Raw genomic sequence first — 20,898 nt, 5'->3', positions numbered from 1 at the left:
GTGACGCCGGCGGAATGCAAGCGCCGCCCCCCGGAAGCACGACACGGGCCAGGAGGGAAGATTTTTTCAAAATCAGTAAAACTTTATTCTATTTCCATTCTTTGCCATTAACAGAAAAAACTGGAGAAAGCAATGTTTGTTTTACAAAGATAATGCATCTCCCAGAGAAGAAAACCCTAAATTGAGAATAGAGGTAACATGAAAAAAAAAACAAAAAAAAAACCACAGTACTGCCCTCTATTCAAAGAAAGTAACTCCTGATCTTTTTGGTTAAAGTAATACTTAGACCAATCATTCAGTTTTCTTGCTTGATAAAGTGTGACTGGGGAAGTGGGGGGAGGGGGACAGGGGAGGGGGACAGGGGAGGGGCGGGGGGAAAAAAAGCACACAGACATCAACTATTTCACCTTCATGAAAGTCTCAATACAGCTATGGAAAGCCTAAGTATTTATTCTTTTACAGTACACTGGGTGCCGGCTGCAAAAAAGAAAAAAAAAGTATTCACTTCAGGCACAACTTCTTTCTTTTTAAATTTAAATCAGTAAAAGAAACTGGGTTTAAAGCTGCAGTGTTCTAAGCAGCAGCAGATTTGTGCATTGTTTTAAATATATTTAAATTACCACACTGATGGCACACCTCAGCCTTATGAAATTCTGCACTGCCTGTGTTTCAGAACGCTACAAAAATAAGTCTACCCCAGAAAAAGACTTTCATTGAGCTCTAACAAACTTTGCTGGCTAAAGGACTCAAATTAAATGAAATATGAAAACACTGGAACATTTGGCCATCAACTTAAGTTATCTGAACGTTCGTACGGATTTTGTATCAAGTTGAACTTACTCTACCCTCATATGGTCCTCAGAATTTGAGCAGAGTGAGCTGAAGTGAGCCTTCCGCTTCCACTTGGAAGGAAAGACATAATGCAATTGAGCACTAAGGCATAGTAATACCTTGGCCAAAATAACAAAGATAAAGCATAGATAGTTGTAGTGCAGAATTCCATAAGGTCTACCAGAGTAGAGCTGTCTATAATGTTTATTCACATAGGCAATGTAGATTTGCAGTTACCAGTTGCGTTAAATGCACCATTCAAAACAAGCTTCTAAAATGTGATACTATAAGGCGCCACCTTAAGTTCTCCAGAATGCAACTGTGCATAATTTTAAAATGGTTTCATAAATTTATTTTAAACATAACATGAGAAGGTGTTAAAACCGGTGTAATAGCTTCTTAGAAATTGGAGGAAGGGATGAATAGGGAGATATTCAGTACCCTTCACCAGCCCCCACCACTCAGTCGTACATCAGGTATGGGTTTTGTGGATCAGTCTATAACACCAGCTTGACGGATCTTTCTCTCTGCACCAAATCCCTGCGAGGAAAACAAAACAAACTTTTAGCTCCAGCATCATGCTTTAAAGCAAACCTGTTCCGTTCCAACCAAGTACAGCATTAGCACATTTCTAGTTAGCCACATTTGTCTTCAGAAACAGAGGCAGTAACAAAACACGTTCTGTGGGTTGCTCTTTGTAGTCCTAGATACTTCACAGATTCCAGACACTTTACTCCTCCTGCTTATCATGTGGTGGCAGAACCTTACGTGAAAGCCAAGTTTAGATAAAGGGACTTCACTGAGAAGGGGAGCAGGAGGTTTATAAAAGAAATAAAACAAACCAAGATAGCCATTATGGGCTAGAACACAATTTGTTGCTTCCATACTGTGTGCTCTTCTGAAACCACAGCATACAGTGTTGACACAGGGTATAGCGCCCCTGACTTTGCACAAAAATAATCTGATCTCACACAGCAGGTGACTAGTTCACTATGGAATGAAAGCAGACACCATGTTTCAAACAGTTTAGGCTTCCAACAGAGGAAGCAATGTTATGTTATCCAAGTTAAAACACAAACTGCAGTTATTCTGCAAGCTAGCCTTTTATCTTACGTACCTTTGAGTTATCCGGTCCCCTAGGCTGACGAAGAACTGTTAGACGAGGAGCATTGGCATCATCCAGATTAATGCTCTTTAAACGATTAACAAGTCTATCAGGACGTGGAGCAGCAACAGCCTTAGCGCCTTCACTGTAACAGAGTCAACCATACAGAGCACTGATGACTTCCCAGAGATGGTGTAAGCTACCTAATTTACAGTCACTTTCCCCATTAAGCCATGAGCATAATCTGTCTCATGTGAAAGCGGACCTTCTGGATGACACCACGTATGTCTGCCTCAAAACCATTACTTAAAACACAGGACTCAAATAGCAGTAGCTCAAAACAGTATTCTCAAAAGGGTATTCTTTAGTGAGCACAGCCGTTGAATTTACTCTCATGCACACATAAGTAGTATTTCCTACATTTCTGTTCTCTTTAACTGGAGCAGTAAAAGGCTTTCGAGTTGCCAGTACGTAACGGCATAGCATTAACATCTCTGAAGATGATGATAACAGAATTTTGAGAGAAAAAAATTAAATGCTGGCAACTCTACAGCAACAGGAAGCTATCTCAAGCTTAAGCAAAATCCAAATTGTGCAGTTTTCTTCAAAATGTGTAAGTAGCTCAAAAGAAAAAAAAAAAACAAAACCCATTACCTTAAAAAAAAAAATCACATACCAAAAAGAAAAGAGTGCCTAACAACATTGTTCTTCTCTTTAAAAATGAAAGTTGCTCTTCAGGAAACAGGTGGAAGCACTATGTACTATGCTGGCCAGAGAGGCCAGCAACTACATAGGAATACCATCAGTTTTCTTATCATTCATTAATTTCTACTTAGAAGGCTGTATCCAAGTTCCTGCTACGGGGGGGAGCTTCTTAATAGATTAAAAGAACAAGAAGCTATCTGTAAATAAGAAAAGCTGAGAGTTCTGCTGCTGCACTGTACTGGACACCCCACAAGTGCTAGCAGTTCTCAGGTGAGAAGCTCTCACTGAAGCCAGCTGAAATTCATAGCTCCCATTCTAGGAACAGCTAGCTCAGTTTAGAAGCAGCATGCACTCCACTACTGTGATGTAGACAGCGTGCCACATTAAATCACTTTAATTCTAAATCCTCACCAGACACGCCACACATTACAGGCACTGCATTTTCCTGTGCGCTGGTTCAGGATTACCGAGAACTCCACTTCATCCCCAGCCTGTAGTTCCACACCATCCTGAACTTCTTTGACATGGAAGAAGAGCTTTTTGCTGTCACCCACTTCATAGTTAATGAAACCGAACTGAAAACCAACACATCACAAGGTTATTTCTTTCCTCTTGATCCAAACAGATGCAATGACTTACTCATTATTGCAGTTTAACTATTTCTAAGAAGAAAAAAAAAAAACAAAAAAACTCTGAAGTACCTAATGGAAGTGGAAATGCAATTTCTACACTGAACAGAAGATTCCATCTGGAAACAATACTTCTGGAAGTCTAAGCACTCTTCTTGGGTTTGTAAAGTCACATTTAAACCCCTAAGTCTATAGAACAAGTTCTGAAAACTGCCAAAGTGCTGGCAGTTGTATTAAACTGAGAAGAGCGCTGCTGCATGTTCTTTTCTAAGACTCCACCTTAAAAGTTACACAGTAGAAACCACTCCATTTTTTGGCCTGTCACTGGTATAAGTCAGTTACTTCCATTTATCATTTCACTCGTGTATAAACCAGCAAAACTCACCTAGCCTCTCCATAAATGACTAGAGCTTAGTGCTGCAGAATAACTATAAAAATAGAAAGCGTTCACAGCACTTAATTTTCTAATCATTCTGAGATGCAACTACGATCAGCCTTCGCATTTCAGGCGGACTGTACTCATTGACTGCTTAATGCTGTGAAGAAGCTTCTTCTAGAAGCAGAGTACGCGTGGTTTTGTTTCTTTTTTTAAACACTTTTTTAATGCCCTGTTCAGCAGAAACTAGTTAGATCAATTTCTAGGACATCTCAAAAACAGGCCTTCAGAATCAACCACAGCAGGAACTGCCGCCCAGTAGTACTGATGTATCAGCACCAAACCAAGTACTGAGTTCTTGGTATGTCTTTTTTACTAAAGTCACATTACACAGGCTTGCATAAGCCAGTACTTGGGTTACCCAAACCTGCTTCCCTAGAATCAGAGTACAAAGCAATCCATCTGTGCACAGCAAGCTTCTTGGATTCAGGTGCTGAAGTGAGTTCTCATCTGCTCTATGCCAAGTCAAGCAGTTATTTCCTATTAACATGCATCTTGTCTTCATAGCAGCGGTCACTCACCTGATCCTTCACGCATTCCACTGTGGCTCTGCGGAACGGTGTGATGTTAACAGCCATTGTCTGCCCATTTTGACCAAGAACACAGAGCTGAAACTTTACCGTCTCTCCCTTTTGCAGACAGTCACCTTTGTTTGCCATTCCAACAATTCCAAATGGATAGACCTCTCCTTTCATCTCACCTAGAGGGAGGAAAAGTACAAGACAGAATTGAGAGGCATCCTTTCCTATCTGAGGGCATTCAGAATTTATTTCCAATATTAGAAATGACACTTTTACTGTCAGCTTAGTAGTATGAATATAGTCTGTTGTGTGAATATAATCCTCAACACCTCCATTTAGAGTTTATTAAACTTCTACGGTTCCTGTGCGTTTGTGAAAGGAACACTTATAATTTAAAAGCAACAAATCTTACCATCCTCCATGACTTCAATCATGCCCTGGTATTCAGTTTGTGTGGGATCTACACTCCTTAAAGGACGAATTACTTTACCAGAGTAAACAGTTGGATCAGCTTCTTCAGTGATACCATTCACTGAAACGAAACAGACAGTGCAAGAACAGGATGTTCTAGTCATACTTTATTTTAAAAAGAATTAGTAAGTGATTCAGATTGATCAGGAGCCAATAGTTTGCACTGCAAAACACCTAAGGCAGTGCACTCTATCACCCAGTAAAACTGGAACAGCTTTAACACAGCAATAAGTAATGATAGCTTTTTTAATCAAGACCACACTGACAGTTCAAACATGGAAGTGGAAAAAATTAGTTTCTCATGAAACTAGAGGCCATGGAACTTGCAAAGCAAATCAAAGTATTTTACTTCTCTTCCACTGCATTCCCATTCCCTGCTCACTTTAATCATTCAATTATCTTTAAGTATGCATTTTTTGCCCCCAAGTCCTTAATACCCGCATCTGCATTCCTCCTGCAATTTTCCTTCTGTGAGGTACAGCACAACTAGTACAATTACTAATTTGGCTAGTTCTGCCACTAGGTCTCTCCTTATAACCCTCCAATTGAAGAGGACGGAGCACGGAAAAGGTCCAAAGAGTTGCTACTGTCTACAGGACTGTTGGTCTGCACTTGTCTGTTCTCTGGAAACACAGGCAACAGCTTTCAGGAAACCAATGACCACCACATTAAGCATCGTCCGCTTGGTCTAAGCTCCAACTGTAAATAGATTATTAATGAACTTTATCCATCAGCACCTGCCAAGAGCATTGTAAGCACAAAATACCAGGTACAGTCTTACCTGCATGTGTTTTGTTCACCTTTTCTGCACTAACTTTGTTTCCTTTGCCTTTTGACAAGCTGTATTCAACAGTGTCTCCAAGTTCCAGGCTATCAATATCACCACAGTATTCACTACAGGAATAGAATTAAGTACAATTTTCCTTTAGTTACATGACAACAGTGATGCTCATCCAACACTTACATAAGTTGATCAGAAACCATTTAACTAGCTCAGCACCTCACATTTTCAAGAAATCCTCATTCAAGAAAGTGAAGCATTTCAAATATACAATACAACTGTATTTCTAGGCCTGGAATTCAGAGGCATAGAACACCAAGACTGCTAACGGAAAAGCCCGAACCAGTCCAGCAGAGATAATAAATAGAACCTGAGACACCTAAGCACCTGCACGCATGTGTGTGTGTGTGAAGTCCAAATGGGTTTAACAGTCAACCCTACCAAACTCCACCCCCCCCACCCCCCAACAAACAAAACCACACACACAAACAAATAATAATAACAAAATTGCCATTCACCTGTAGTGGAAAAAGATCTCCTTATCATGATTGGCTGTTTCAATAAATCCAAAGTTATCTTTCAGGGCTGCCACATATCCCAAAAGCCTCTTAGAGCTGTAATTGCGTCCTAGCATTCTGACAGAAACAGCTGTTTGCAGACCAGTTCTCTTCACTTCACAAACACTGAACTCAACCTGTTGAAGAGGAGCATATCAATACTAGCTAGAAAAAAAACAAACAAACCACAACCACCAAAACCATGACCACCAACAAAAAAAGAACAAAACTGAAACAACTCATTTCAAAGCTGTGTAGCTCTAATCAATATCTAGGCTCTCCAGGAAAGTAATTTTCTAGCCACTGCTCTCCCAGAAACATCTGTCAGTCATTGACATTTACAACATTCCAAAGAGTAGCAGTCACACCAGTGACATCTGCAAGGTAAGCCAGCCTCTAGTACTCAGCTTCTTGTACCTATTAAAGATGAGAATCTTTCTGCTTATGTGATTTGCCTCCTTTCACTACACTTATCACCAGTGGCCCACAGTGAGTATTTGCTCACTTGTTTGATTTTCAAAAACAGTAATCAGTGCCTTCCTAGCATGGCTCCTGAACACTGACAGTTTTTAGGCTGCTCTTCCAGGTCTCCGAGCTCTTTCTCCCTTTCCATTGTCTCTCAGGCTAATCTGCTCATAAGGGTATGTTCTCCCTCTTCAACATTAATCTCAAAGTCTTTATGCTAATTTCCTCTTGATTATTCACAAGCGGAGTCCACTGTCTTAATGATAAGAATTCCTTGTTTAAAAAGCATCATTTACATACTAAGACACTTTTTTCATATATGTATCACCAGGTTTTAGGATATTTTTCTTAGTTATACAGAAGATTAAGCCACTCAAACCTAGAACAGAGGAAAAGAAATGGGTGACATCACAGATGCCTTGTCCTTCGTTTGTTCTCAGAGGGAGAACAAATCCAGTAACAAGGCAAAGAGAAGCTCACATCTCACAACGCACAGAAAAATATTTCCCAATGGTATACTTAGTTATATTGCCTTATCTCCTATCTGGGGATTAGCAGATCCTTCCACATCCTTGGCCTGGTAAGGAATAGTCAGTTTTACTCCACAGTCATCATAAACAATTATTCCATCCTCAGCTTCCTAAAAACAAGACATCAGAATTCAGCAATGGGTGTCTTATTTGTAAGCGAACAAGATTACTACATACAATTAAAGCACTGCTCATTTGAGCCACAGTGGTTTTACAGTAACTGCTCAGTAACTGGTGAAAAACACAACAAAGCAATCAACTCTGAGTAAGAAGCTTTAAATGATATTAGACAATATTTTTAAAGAAAAGAAAGTATTACCACCATTTCCAGTTAAGTATTTATTGAAAGCTTAATTATTCTGGCATTGTTTAAAACAGCATGACAAAACAACAGAGATTCCCCTCTAGCCCTAGAAACTTAATTTTAACCAATTCTATTAGCATCTTATGTAGTAGGAGGTAGAAAGAAACTTCCCATCAAGTTCTTGGAAATTATCCTCAACAACATGATCATTAACGATGCTTTTATTATCTTGTTTCACACAAGTTAGTCTTCACTGACTACTGTCATTAGCTATTCAATGTAGTTCACATTCACACAGGATAAACAGTGCTTCAAAAAGTTGAATTACAGATCTTAAGGAAGCAGCCTCAGTCTCCAAAGCCAGGAACACAGAACAGGTACTTCACAAGTAGAAGAGCAGCATTACCTTCTCTTTGCCTTTATTTGGGCTAGTGGCTTTGGCTGGAGTGGCTTCTTTGTCTATAGTGCCCACAAAACGGTGATCTGATTGGGTGTGGAAAGAAACCGTGCCCTTTGGAAGTTTTTTAATCCTTATAGCATGATTTCTTTGGGCAGACAACATATCCTAAAAAACAAGATCGATCAGATTTTAGACAGACTGCAGATAGTTTCTTTAAAAACTAAGATTTCATAAAAGTATTAAGCTCACTTACAGGAACGACAGTAAACTCTACTTCATCAGAAATATGGAGTTGATTTCCATCCATAATTTCACTGAAGTGAAAGAACATGCGAGCATCCCGGTCCACACATTTAATGAAGCCAAAGCCATCTCTCATTGCTGCAATCACACCCTGAGAATAGTCAAATGGACAATTACAGTTTTACTACCACTATGCGACATCTGTCTGCAGGTACTCCACATCCGAACACAAGGCCTGAATCCTATGAAAACACTTCTTGGTTTATGCAATATGCTTCCTTGCAAACTGTAGTGCTAATGGCTATGGTCAACCTGGAATGCAAACAAGTCGTACTTACCTAGTTTCTCAACTTAATTTCTTATGAAGTGGAAAAGATTAATTTAAGCCATTAACAAGAAGGACTACAGTTAAAGAACCTGACATTACTACTACACAGAGAACACAATCTTGAAGGGGGTAACTCTACAAATACATGCATCATCTATACAAGTATATAATACATACATAAACACACACGAAACATAAAAGAACGTATGTAAACAGGAAATAAAACCAGTGGTTGGAGGGAAGTTTAAGAGAAAACCCATCAGGTTTCCAGACACAAATGAAGAAATTAAAAAGCTTTCTTACAAAGAAGTTTGTTAAAACTATCATATCTATGGGCGTATATTATAGTAAACATGTTACATAATATTTTAGTGGCCTTCCTGGTAACCAGTAGAAATGGAATGCTGAATGATAAACAGAATATACTGTGCCCCATCAACTGTCAAAAAAATCCATTTCTCACCCTGACCTTTGGGTTAAAAAAAAAAAAAAAAAGGCTCCATAAAGTTGCTGAAAGAGTTCATTACTCAAGTTAGGAAGAACTAGTACCAGGTCATGCCAGAGGTATTGAGCAAGATAGAATTCATGAATACATTCAGTTCAACCCCGTTACTACAGAGCCTTTAGCAAGTCTCAGGGAAGGCTTATAGGATTTGAATGACAATGCAAAGATACTTTCCACCTTTAGGAACATTCCTCTCATATAGCTTTCACAAGCTCAGGAAAATCAGCTAACCTTTCTAGAAGCAGCCAATACTTGTCACCTCAATGACAGCTCGATTCAGGCAGGCAAATGTATCTAGCCAAAGTAGAAATATAAGAAGTCTATAGGATAGAATGCCAAAAACTGAGAGGCTGAAGTCAAAGTTCAGTGGTTTTCTTAAAGCAAAGGGTCCCTAATTCACAGCACACTGATGTGATAGCACTGTAATTGGACTCCAATTGAAAAGGAAGGCAAACTACAGTCTAGTTGGAACAGAACCAACATTCCAAATTACAGGAATGAAAGATATTCTTTAATACTGATTAGCACATCCATCTTAGTCCCTGTAATCCTCAAAGATTTTTTTGTATGTGATAGAACGCAGCTCTTTACTATCCTTCTGCTGGACCCTCAGAGAGAGAGAGATATTGGCCAAAAAACATGAAATCCAAAAGCTGCACACAGTACCTCCTCTGAATCTTAAGACTTTTCACTACCTGAACCAGAGTAGCCCCCGGTTCTTCCAGTTTTCCTAAGGAACATAAGTAGTTACCTATTTAGACTCAAGCATGTGAATTTTTAAACTATCAGTTCAAGATTGCATTAATTCTCTGTCTGTTCTAACCAGCTAGCAATTCAATCCAAGAGGGCCAATTAAGGTCTAATTTTCTAATATGATTTCATTTACTTAGTAGTTAACTTATTCTTTTAAAGGAAAGATGCACAGCATTAATTCTGAACTTTATACCATTTAAGCACTTTGAAGTGTACATCAGAGGACTGAATTTCAGAAAAGGCAATGGAAGACACTAGTGATTTTTACATTAAGTTATTGTTTAAGACAAAACCCCCATGTTTTACTTTCATTTCCCCTCATTTCCCCTCAAGAATTAACTTTTAAAGATAGATACTTGCCATTTCCCTAGTTTCATTAGTAAACTGGAAAGTATTGGGGAGAACCTCAATATTGGTGGCTCGTTCCAGTTTGTCACGTCTGTCTGTTGAAATATTGAATCGAACGTGGTCACTTTCCAGCAAGGTCACCTTGGATTTTGTATCTTTGTCTCCAAATGGAAGTTCTTTAGGAATCACGAAGTCAACTTTGATGCGGCCAGGTAATGGATCGCTCTAGCAGACACAAAACCCGACAGAAAAAGTTAGTTCACCTACAAGACTCAGCATAACTGCAGACAGACAGAATGGTTGGCAGAAATACTAATGCTAACAGAAGTATGGATGACACCAAATGCCTGCTGGACTCAGACCACGATGCTTCATTTCTACCACTCCTAATTTGTAATTCACTGTCTATAGCCAAATGCAAGATAGTTTTTGTTGGTGGTGGTTGGGTGTCTGGGTTTTTTTTTTGTTTTTAAGCACCAAGCATGTATTGCCAAAGAAATTAAGACCCTATTTCAAGAATTAAATTTATAACCGTACTTATGCAGCAGACTGTTACAGGGAAAGGGGAACATTTTTACTGTTTGACTGGAATTCAATACAATCAATACAACATTTCACATAAACTTAACTAAATACTGAAATTCACCTGGTTTTTGCTGGGTACTTTCGGAATTACTTTGGTTACAGTTCCTTCAAAATGTTCAATGCTGATGTCTTCAAAAATGACAGTTCCTTGAGGCAGCAGTCTAACATCTGTTGCCACTTCTTTACCCTAAAAGCACAAAATCAGTCAAATACCCATAGAGAAGAGGTAAGGCAGCAGACATTTTCCAATGAACCTCCTCCCCCTCTTTTTACAAGTGAATTTGAGAAAACAGACATCTGTCCAGTTATGCCCTAGGATCTTGTCTTCAGTTTTTACTGGATTTCGTCTTACATTTCTGTCTTTGATTGTAAACTCCACATCATCACCAGGCTGTAAGGCTTCTAGGTCACCTTTAAATTCACTATAGTGAAAGAATATCTCCTTCACGACATCACCCCTCTCAATAAATCCAAAGGCTTCCTAAGAACAGAACAAAGTGTTTAATAAATTGCCTATTCTCTTAACATACCACGACAAAATTTTACAGGTTCTATCAAACACAATGAAAGACTATGACATACCAGTATAGCAGACTTATGAGTGCATACAGCTAACAGACTACCACAAGAAATATATAAATGGAAATAAATGGGACTTCCTTTGTTAAGAACAGTATTAGAATCAAAGATTAGCTGTTTAAACCATTTCACCCAGTTTACACCCACAGCTGCAAACTGTTAATAGCTCTTAATGCCCTAAATATATTACTTATAACACCACTTTTCAGAACAGCATTTCTTTTTCAAATGAAACTTTAAAGCTAAAGCATCACTTACTTTCATGGCACAGACTACTCCTTGACAGCGGGCTTGTTTCTTTTTTAATAGCATAATGTTACGAGCACTTACAGCACCAGTACTAGAGGGGAGAAAAAAGTAAACAGAGCAAACCTGAAACAACTCAAAACTATATACTAAGATTATATTTTCATAATATAATGACATTTCATAATGTCATTTCAGTTCTTGGAACAGGCATGAATTGCTGCCTGACTACTAAAACAAAGTATGAAGTCAGAAAAGCAATACCAACTTACTGTTTATTTGTATCAATTACAAAGTTTATTTTATCTCCTGTTTCCAGCTGTACATTTCCTTCAACGTCCTCCGGGGTGTAAGTCAGGTAAAATACTTCCTGTAAATAAACATTGACTAATATTAGTCTATTTGCAGAATAGTTGTTTCAAAGAAAGATTAACGCAGTTTTGTTTAATAACAGTATCTGCTAGTAAAGAAATTAATTTAGTGAAAAAATCAAAAATGGTCAAACATGGCATGCAAAAACATTCTTTTTTCCATGGTGGTGTTTTGATGAGTTTGTAACAAGCAACTTAAGTTGAAAGGTTTGTACATGACCATCTTTAAACGTCAATTTCTAAACTTTAAAAGTTCAAGATAAGGATACATGAACATTACATAACCCAGCTTCATTAAGTTTTAAAAGAGAAAAACAACTATTTGGCTCTATATAAAGTTCTCCATAGATATAAGCAAGCAAGCTGCCAAATTAACATTTCTGTTTGTAGTAATTACCAAAGCATGCCTTTTTTTGTTGGCCAAAAACTACAGTTCTTCGCAGTGTCAACTGTCTACATTAAATTGTGTCAATTTTTTTGCTCATAGACCAAGAGTGATGGATCAGTGAAGAGTTCAAGTAAAATATGTAAGCTTTACCCCATTACGTTCGTAGCATACACTCCCTGTTGGACTCTGACCCGGGGCAGCTGGAGATTTACTCTCTAAATTGTGAGGAACAGCGCACACAACCTACCAGTCAAAAAAAAAAAAAATCCATTGCTAGTCATTTCAGGAGCAGCACTGCTGAATACAAAATGAATCTCGGCTTCCTCTACTTATACACTCAGGGATGCACTTCTAGTGTAACTCAACAGGGAATGCCACGCTGAAAAGTTTCAATCTTACAGAACACCTGTTGACTCTAAGAACTGTCTGGAGCTAAGTAAGAACTCAAACTGAACCTCTGAATTTTTACCAGAATAACAAAAATATATTTCAGTGTAACTGAATACTGTATGCAGTTAATATGCATGCTAAATGAATCTAGCCTTCTGTACTGGAGTAAAGGATGGAAATTATGCATGTATAGAAAACAGGCACTAACTTGTCCATTTATTCGTTCTTCAGGTAATATTTCTGGTTTTATCTTCACCAATTTAATAGCAATGGGTTTTCCAGTTCGGCGATCAGAAGACACTTCAAACTCAACATCGTCTACAAGACAATCAAGCGTGATAATGGCGTCACAGAGTTTTGTTTGGGTTGGCTGTTTTTGGTTGGTTTTTTTTTTAAATCACCAAATGGTTACATTTGATAATTCACTGCTTGTAGCCAAACACAACAAAGTAAAACTCAGGTGCTTTTGTTACCAAGGAAGGACACTATTTGCAAGTATTTCTCTGGTTATTCTGCTTATTCACTCCTGTTGCTAATGAATTATTCTATTGTGATGGCTTGCCCCTCAATAATTCCCTCCCCCTGCCCCACTCACTATACAGCAGACTTCACACTGAAGTTCAGACAACATAACATATGCCATTAAACTGTTTAGAAACTTCACTGCCACATTAATTAGTAGCATGAAGTAGCAGCCTCCCCATTCTGAAAAACAATTGGCCGTCTTCAAACTAATTTTAAAAAAAGAAATACTGAGTACATGCGGTATGTTTTTCCACAGTCTAAGCACTTGCTTCCATCTCAGTTATAAAAGTTTGACCTAACACCGCACCTTTTCCAGAATGGCCAAAATTCTATTAATACAAGCTGCGGAAAGCTTAAGTGCTGTAAAGGTCTCTCATCGGGAGTGGTACATTATTAATTCAATTGTCTCTTTAGCCCATCAGAAGCAACAGCATGCATCTGTTCATGCCACAAGATAAAAGGATTTTCTATGGCAAGTGAAAGAGACTGGTCTTCACTCAGTCAAGAAGTTCTGAAAGTTGCCTAATTACCTCCTACTTTGAGCTCCTGTAAGTTGCCATTATACTGTGAACAGTGGAAGAACAGTCTAGCTTGCCGTTCTGAACACTGAATGAATCCGTAAGAGGTCAGCAGTTTTTCTATAACCCCAGTCTCACGTAGCGCTGCCGAAGTACCATTGGGGTACCCGTTGTGTCCATTGTTGTGGAGCAGGTTTGGATCAAAGCTCATCTGTTTAAAAGAAAGCGGGGGGGGGGGGGGGGGGGGAGCAAAAAACACTACTTAAAACAAGTCTCCTTTCTCCATGCCCACATAACAGAATAACAAACACAAAGAGCTTGTGGAAGCTACTGTAAGAAGCAAATTCTAACCATTTTTAAAATAGAGTAAGAACATCAAAATAGTCAAGCTTTTGTAAAACAATAATGCTTAAAATTTAGACAGGCAACTTATTTATCAAATAGGCCAGAAATACAACACCGAAATAAAGCTTGCTTAGACCAAAACAAACTTCTGACTCTCTTAAGTATTATACCTCAAAGTACTCCCACATTCACTATTTCACATCAGAGCCTGAAAATACCTAAAGTATCTGCTCTTCCAAATTAAACAGGTAATTCGGAAAATGCAACAGTTATCAATCAACAGAATTACACTCACATCCCTGCAAAGTTTGTCCCTAGTTTGTCTGTTCAGTCTTTCATACTAAAAAAATGGTTTTAAGTATTTAAACATTTTTGCACAGTTACAGAATTAATACCCAAAATTAAACTAACATTTCTGTGGCATAGGAGCTCAAGTGATAGAGAGACTGAGAAAACTTGAAAACAGCATTAAACTAAAAAAAGTTAAAGCTGTAATGAACTGTTAAATTAACTTGAACCCATGAAAACCTTTTTTTGGGGGGGTGGGTGGGGTGAAGAGGTGTGTCTTGTCTTTTCAAGGTACAGACTCAATATTGGAACATTCACAAGGCCCTTTACTAACTCACTGGCTTTTTGATGTGCAAGTCTCATTTTTAAAGCAAGCCATTTCCATTTACAGGTCAGCAATTAAATCCACTGAAATTTATTACACCTCACCAAACACTTTATTTCAAGAAAGACTACTGAAGCAACCCTCCTCAAACAGTCAATGTTCATCTTAAAATACAGTATTGGAGGGTTTTATTTGCTGAGTACTCTGAGTTTCCAGAGTATTTATTTTGGAAACAGAATGAGACTGTGTCTGTTCTCTGCTTTCTTGTTGCATCAAGCAGAAGGGATTCAAAATTAGTCAGCAATACATTTAGTAGAGATAAAAGGTGTCTGAGCAACTTGTAAAACGGTCATGCTTCTTAATCTAATACAGACATCAAGTTACTCAACGTATTAAAAGGTATAGTTACAGCATGTCTTATTATGCTGTTTGGAAATCAGTTTAAAAGTTATCAAAGAGCATCACTTCAACATATGAACCCCCACCTTTTGAGGAAGGCAACCCCTAGGACATTCCATACACAAGAAGATGCCCTTGTGGGAAGGCAACAGCTGAAATGTTTGATTTTAAGCCATTCTAGAATTTGAAATATTTTTCAAAAATAAATTGGTCCTGCAAGTAGGGTGGCTAGGGGAAAGGAAAACGATATATTATTATACCTTTTCCCAGGAGAATAATAGCCAAGACCATTAATCCATTCTGAAAGCTCAAATCAGTGTGACAAATGCTTTTTGTGAGTCATTTACAAAATGGCCACTTCACATCTCTGATACAAGGTAAGTACACAAACACACATACACCTCTGCCACAGACATTAAGTAACAGACTACTACTAAAGGTACATCAGATACAGAAAATGACAAAATTCTACCTAAAAATCAAGTTCAGAATAGCCTATCTTAGTATTAGAAAACCACACTGCTGTAATCTCTGGCTCAAGGACTACCATTGTATGATACCGTTTGAACAGTTTGAGTTTAAAGGAGTATCAGTAGTATAGCACAAAGAACTCATCATCAGTCATCTAAAGCCTGACAACTTAAGTTCAAACAAAGATACACTCCTCAGGGTGGCACTAAAATTTGCTGTAGAGAGAAAGTTACACGATAATATCAGCAGCCTTTTCAGATGCTTGTCATATTCCTATACCTGTTCAAATATAATGTTATAACAGAGCATAACAAAAATCAAACAGAACGTCCATTTATACGTATCACCAGAAGTATTGTCATAAAACTTTAAGAAACTTCTAGTTATTACTAGGCTACAACCTATTAATGTACAAACAAGACTTGCTTGCACCTACAATATAATGGTTATAATACTGGACCACGACAACTACCTGACTGTGCTGTCCACTGCCAACAGTTCACTCCCAACAGTTGACTTTTAACACAGCTGACCCGTCAGTTTACAAGAACTATGAACCCCACTAATACAAGTACTCAGAGGAAGAAAAAAAACCTGTGCCGTAAGATTTAAAGATGACTAAACAGAGGTTATTTGAAAAAAGGGATTGGAACCACAACACTACCATTACTAGAAGAGAGAAACATTCATAACCAGCTCTCCAGGGTTATAAGTATTGTTAAATAGAACCATATTGCAGGTACTATTAATTTGTCGTACTACTATTAAACCAACATAACAGCAAAGAACTGCTAAAAACTCCTAACAAAACCCACACCCTTCTGTTGACAGCTTGTCTCCTATTAAGTTTAGAAATATATATAACTCTTTATATAACACATGCACCAACCTCGCAGTGATATTCAAATATTGCACTTTCAGTAGTATTAGCCGATTCTTCTGTTTCAGCACAAGTTTCTAAGGATGAAGACTGCTATTATTTAAAAAAAAAAAAAAAAGAAAGAGAGAGAGAGAGAGAGAGAAAGAAAAAAGATAGCAAGAGAACGTGATCTATCAAGCTAATAGAGAATACAAGTGCTGCTGCCCTGGGCAGTTTCAATACAGCACTGGAGAAAACAAAGACTACTAGCAGCGTTGGGACGTGCTCTTTTGAAGCTGTTGAGTAGGCACAAACTTCTTGTTTCAGATCAAGCCTTGTATCTTCAGTGTAAGTTTCCTCTTCTTTGGTCTTGAGTTGTTGTTACAATGCGGTATATTCTTTTCCTGATCTGAACTTGAAGCAGCAGTTTCAGGTGGTAAATTCTGTTCTGTTCCACTTCATACTGGAGAAATGAAAAAGACACACACTAAGTATCAATTTAAAAGAGATTATACAATCAGTCCTAGGTGTTCCTACAAACAGGTCCATTTCCTCTACCTTAATACTCTAGGTTTGATCCGTGCTAGGAAAGACTGTTTTACAGATATATTTGCCATTCCCATTTTCAGTCTTCTTTTCCAAGAAACTCTACCTCCAAGCCAGTGATATGGTATTTCCAACTTTAAACTCTTCAAATGCAGTTATGCATTTCGGGAAAGGTCCCAGTTTGTACAATTAAAACAGCAACTTCATTTTGATGAATAGCAGCATCGTTTAACGCAAGTCTTAGGCCTCCTATCAATAACTTTATATGGGTGCTGTCTCATAATTTAATTAATAAGTGCTTGCACAGACCTTCAGAGTAGCAGTAGGGTGTATATGTGGGGGGGAATTGGAATTTCCTGATAATTTTTGTTCCAAAAGGTAAGTCAAGGACTAGCAATACTTGAAGCACCTTTAGCTTTGTATAAAAATAAACAAGCTTCTCAATTATATGTACAGATGCTGTATGCCTGTTCTACACAGACCATATGCACCCTGGCATAGCATGTAAAATAACTGCAGAGCCATTTTCTGGACTTCTTAAAACAGTATTTGCAAAATGTTGATTACATATAGAAAAATATTTGTGTAGATAACATAACAGAGAAGCTTCTCTGCAACAGTAACTAGATAATAATTCTCTCCTGAAGTTTTCCAGTACCACTTTGTTTTCATGAGAAAACGGTTTAGACAAACTGCTCCCTACCACATAAAACTGAAACCTTATAGAAACAGAAGCTTTTTTTGAAAAGAAATAAAATCAAGTTTTGATTTGCATTTGTTGCTTCCTCAGTAGATATAGAAAAAAGAGGGGAGGAGATTTTTGTGGACAAAAGCTGCTAAGAAGCAACACACCTATGAATAAACTAGCATGTTATGCAGTAATCTAGAGGTATGAAGCATCAGAGCAAAACTTTTCCCCAAGTCATTCCCCAAGTCCCTCACCAAATGAGCAAAAATATGGACAAAGCCTATTTCTCCATTGTAGTGGAAAAGTGAATTTTCACAATTTACACTGAGCTTTTTATTCCCTTTAGTGAACTTTAAAGAGTCAACTTAAGTGACTGAAACGTGAATGCAAAGACATTTAACTCTCATCACAGTGAAAATGCTGACTGCAGTCAGCTATTACAAATAAGAACTCTAAACCCTAAAAGCACACAATGGCTGTATGCAAACTCATCGCTCAGTTTTCACAGAAGTTTGTATTTCAATGACCTGTCCTCCAGATTAAGGATCTTCCCTTAGTCACCACTCTGAAAAACCTTCGACTGAAATAAGTTTTCTTGTCAGACCGTTACACATACATGAATGAGACTAAATAAGAAACTGGATGAGGGCAGTACAAACCAGTATCTGGTATAAAAGGCTTGCAGTGAAAGATTCAGTAAGAAAATATAAATCGGAAGACACAAAGCTATTGCAAAAATAACAGGATCACCAGACTTTTCACATACCTCCGTATTAGATTCAGGCAACTGTTACCACAACCTCTTTCAGGATAGTATTCTTTTTTGGACAGCATTTCAGACCTCAAATGAGCATCCCCCCAACCAAGTTCAGGAGGAATGAAGCAGGCATACACTCTATCACAGGAACTGCACAGAGACACTTAGAATCTTCTTATTCATGTACTTCTCTCTCATCTAATTAGACTAATATTTATTAGAGTTCTACTAGAGCTGTAACTTGTATCATATTACCTTTCTCATTTTTCTGGGCATAGAATATATTACATTTTCATAGAATAATCAAAACACCTCTTCTGCCCAAAGATGACTAAAGCTAATTTGTTATGTCATGAAATAAGGCATAAGCTTTTCCCTTAAAAGCCAGTTCGATTTCGTAACAAGATTGGTTTACTACACTTAAGTTATTAAAAAAAAGGGGATTGTCAAGCAAGCCTAACTCAAGTAAAAAAAAAAAAACCTCTCACTGTGTGTGTCTGCCTCAAATTCTTTACTTTTTAATTCAGCTACTATAAATACTCCTCCAAATGGTAAACACCCTAAGCAGCTGCCCAGCCCCCAAGTCACACTGGGTTCTGCATTTGTATATATACAGCTGAAAGGATTAATGCAAAGACAGGGAAGAGCTGTACAAATCCTGTTCTTGAAGTTTTTCAGGTGCAGATTTTGCTAAATGACAGTAAGTCACATAAAGCTGTTCAGAGCTAGAAACCATCTATACAGCCTAACAGTAGAACCTGCCGGATTACACTGTTTTGTTTACCATTTTCTTCACAAAAAGAGGTAACTGCAAGAACACGTATTTTACTGGATTAGAACATGTGCTTCTAGAAATATCATCTCTTACATGACTAAGATCAAACTTAATAAAGATAAAACTTTATATTTTCAGTATGCATGCACAACACAGCTATTAAATGATACTTGGAGATAAAGCTATTCCACATCTTTTCAGATTAATATTGGAAAGCAGCACCGAACACTAGCTCTTGAGCACCCCAACCAATACATGACAGCTACGAGATCAGCTACTAACATTCACTAGATTAGTGAAGTCACTTTTGCATCAAAAAAATACATCTATGGGGAGGAAAAAAAAAGTTAAAGAACTTCCAAGAACGTCTGTAAAGGCATATATACATGTAGAATCATTTAAAAAAAAGAATCGTAAAAACAAAAATCCGTTTTCTTTTAACGGGTCTGGAGTTAGGGGAAGAGCCCTGTGCTTGCTATTAATCCAGAGAACAGAAAATTGGACCCAGACCGATAGAGACTCGTCGCAGGCCTTCAGGAGGGGCCTGCGGCACAGCAAGCTCCGAGCGCCCGGCGCGGCCCTCCCCTGTTCACAGCGCTGCAGCAAGATGGTGGCCGTGGAGCGGAGTCGCGGGCCCCGCCGAGGGGCGGTGCCAGAAGCCCCAGCCAGCAGCGCGCCGCGCGGGGGCTGCCGTGTGCGGGAGGCGGCCAGCACGCCGGCCGCGGCCTACGCTATGACAGCGCAAAGGCCGGAAAGGGGCCGCGCCGGGCGCCGCCGCTTCCCGGCCCAGAGGAAGGGCAGGCACGGCGGAGGGAGTGGCCGCCCCGGCGCCCTCCCCGCACACAAAGGGGGGCGATGGCGGCCGCTCCCCCACACACAAAGGGATGGGGGCCTAGCCTCCGCGCCGGGTGGGGCTGCGCGCGCAGCACGCCGGGAGCCGCGGTCCGCCGCCGCCCCTCCACGGCGGCCGCACAAGCCCGTCCCCAGGAGTCCCAGCGCCGAGGCCCCGCCCGCGGCCTGCCGGGACCCGTAGTCCCCTCGGCGCCACCCGCGGCCGGCCCGCCGCCTCTCGGCCTGCAGGCCCCAACCAGCCCCGCAGCCCGCTGGGCCGCGCAGCGCGCCGGGAAAGCGAGTTCCAGCGTCGTGGCGGCCCCGCCTACGCGGTCGGGGGAACTGCAGCCCCCAAGAGCCCCGGCGGCAGGGCGTCTGCCCGCAGGACGCCGGGAAGCGTAGTGCGCACGCCGCCGCGGCCCAGCAACCCGCGGCCACCGGCACTCCATCCCCAAGAGCTGCGGCCTATTAGTCAGGCGCCCGCCCCCCCCCCGGCCCGGCCACCGCACTCCGCGCAGCCGAGGGGAGGTTCTAGGCACCTTTACCCCGCCAAGACCGCTGCGACAAGGGATAAACGGGAGGCGGATCCAAAGGTGCCCTCTACCTCTCTCGCCGCCTCTCGGGGGGCCCCAGTATCCCCTCACTCACGCGGGCGCCGTCTAGGCGGCGACGGGAACCGTCAAGGCCTGCCGCGAACCGTACTCACCCCAACAGCTCAGCGCCCCCGCTCCAGCGCCGCCATGAGCAGCACGGCACAGCACGTAGGAATAAATCCCGGCCTCTCGCGAGAGCGCGGGGTGGAGCCGCGCCTGCGCCGAGCGGAGTCCGGCGGCTGCACACGGTGCGCATGCGCGCCTGGCAACCGGCCGGCAGCACGGCCACGCGCGGCGGCGGCGGCCTGCGCGGGGGCGGCGGCCTGCGCGGGGGCGGCGGCGCCTCTCCTCGCCTGAGGAGAGCCGTGGCTGCCGCGCGGCCCCACGCCGCGAGGGCGTGGGAAGACGAGGCAAGACCACGGCCGCGCAGCGGCTTTATTGGCGCGGCCCCCCTCCCGGCCGGGCGCGGCCCTCGGGGTACGCTGCAAAGCACGGGCCGCGGCCTTG

At 40.6% G+C, this 20,898-nt stretch overlaps 1 protein-coding gene across 4 annotated transcripts; it reads right to left on the bottom strand.

Annotated features, from left to right (window-relative positions):
• Window positions 1-60: 60 nt before the first annotated feature.
• CSDE1 (cold shock domain containing E1) lies at window positions 61-20,593 on the bottom strand. 4 transcript variants are annotated; one of them, XM_076358176.1, is made up of 21 exons: window positions 20,505-20,593; window positions 16,473-16,664; window positions 16,232-16,315; window positions 13,527-13,725; window positions 12,680-12,789; window positions 12,232-12,324; window positions 11,595-11,692; window positions 11,335-11,416; window positions 10,850-10,978; window positions 10,559-10,684; window positions 9,925-10,137; window positions 7,989-8,129; window positions 7,742-7,900; window positions 7,034-7,141; window positions 5,998-6,173; window positions 5,480-5,592; window positions 4,640-4,759; window positions 4,228-4,406; window positions 3,053-3,216; window positions 1,949-2,081; window positions 61-1,371 (listed from the first exon to the last, which is right to left on the bottom strand). In XM_076358176.1, the coding sequence occupies exons 4-21, from the start codon at window positions 13,723-13,725 to the stop codon at window positions 1,324-1,326; spliced, it is 2,391 nt and encodes a 796-aa protein (XP_076214291.1). In that variant the 5' UTR covers window positions 16,232-16,315; window positions 16,473-16,664; window positions 20,505-20,593; the 3' UTR covers window positions 61-1,323. The 4 variants fall into 4 exon arrangements, with proteins under 4 accessions (XP_076214291.1, XP_076214292.1, XP_076214293.1 ...); XM_076358177.1 differs by lacking the exon at window positions 20,505-20,593 and adding an exon at window positions 19,478-19,534 and having other exon boundaries at window positions 16,232-16,664; XM_076358178.1 differs by lacking the exon at window positions 12,232-12,324 and having other exon boundaries at window positions 16,232-16,664.
• Window positions 20,594-20,898: the final 305 nt, after the last annotated feature.

Source organism: Aptenodytes patagonicus, chromosome 22, assembly GCF_965638725.1.
Source record: "Aptenodytes patagonicus chromosome 22, bAptPat1.pri.cur, whole genome shotgun sequence".
Taxonomy (NCBI): Eukaryota; Metazoa; Chordata; class Aves; order Sphenisciformes; family Spheniscidae; genus Aptenodytes; species Aptenodytes patagonicus.
The sequence above is the reverse complement of the archived record's forward strand: the minus strand, read 5'-3'. Positions and strand labels throughout refer to the sequence as shown.

What these genes read in the sequence shown, in the direction of transcription:
- CSDE1 (XM_076358176.1), bottom strand. Translation starts at nt 13,725, where the DNA reads ATGAGCTTTGATCCAAACCTGCTCCACAACAATGGACACAACGGGTAC. An exon ending in TTACAATCAAAGACAGAAAT is followed by an intron (nt 10,685 to 10,849) that starts GTAAGACGAAAT and finishes TTGTGCTTTTAG; the next exon opens with GGTAAAGAAGTGGCAACAGA. An exon ending in ATCCCCAGATAGGAGATAAG is followed by an intron (nt 6,174 to 7,033) that starts GCAATATAACTA and finishes CCTCTTCAACAG; the next exon opens with GTTGAGTTCAGTGTTTGTGA.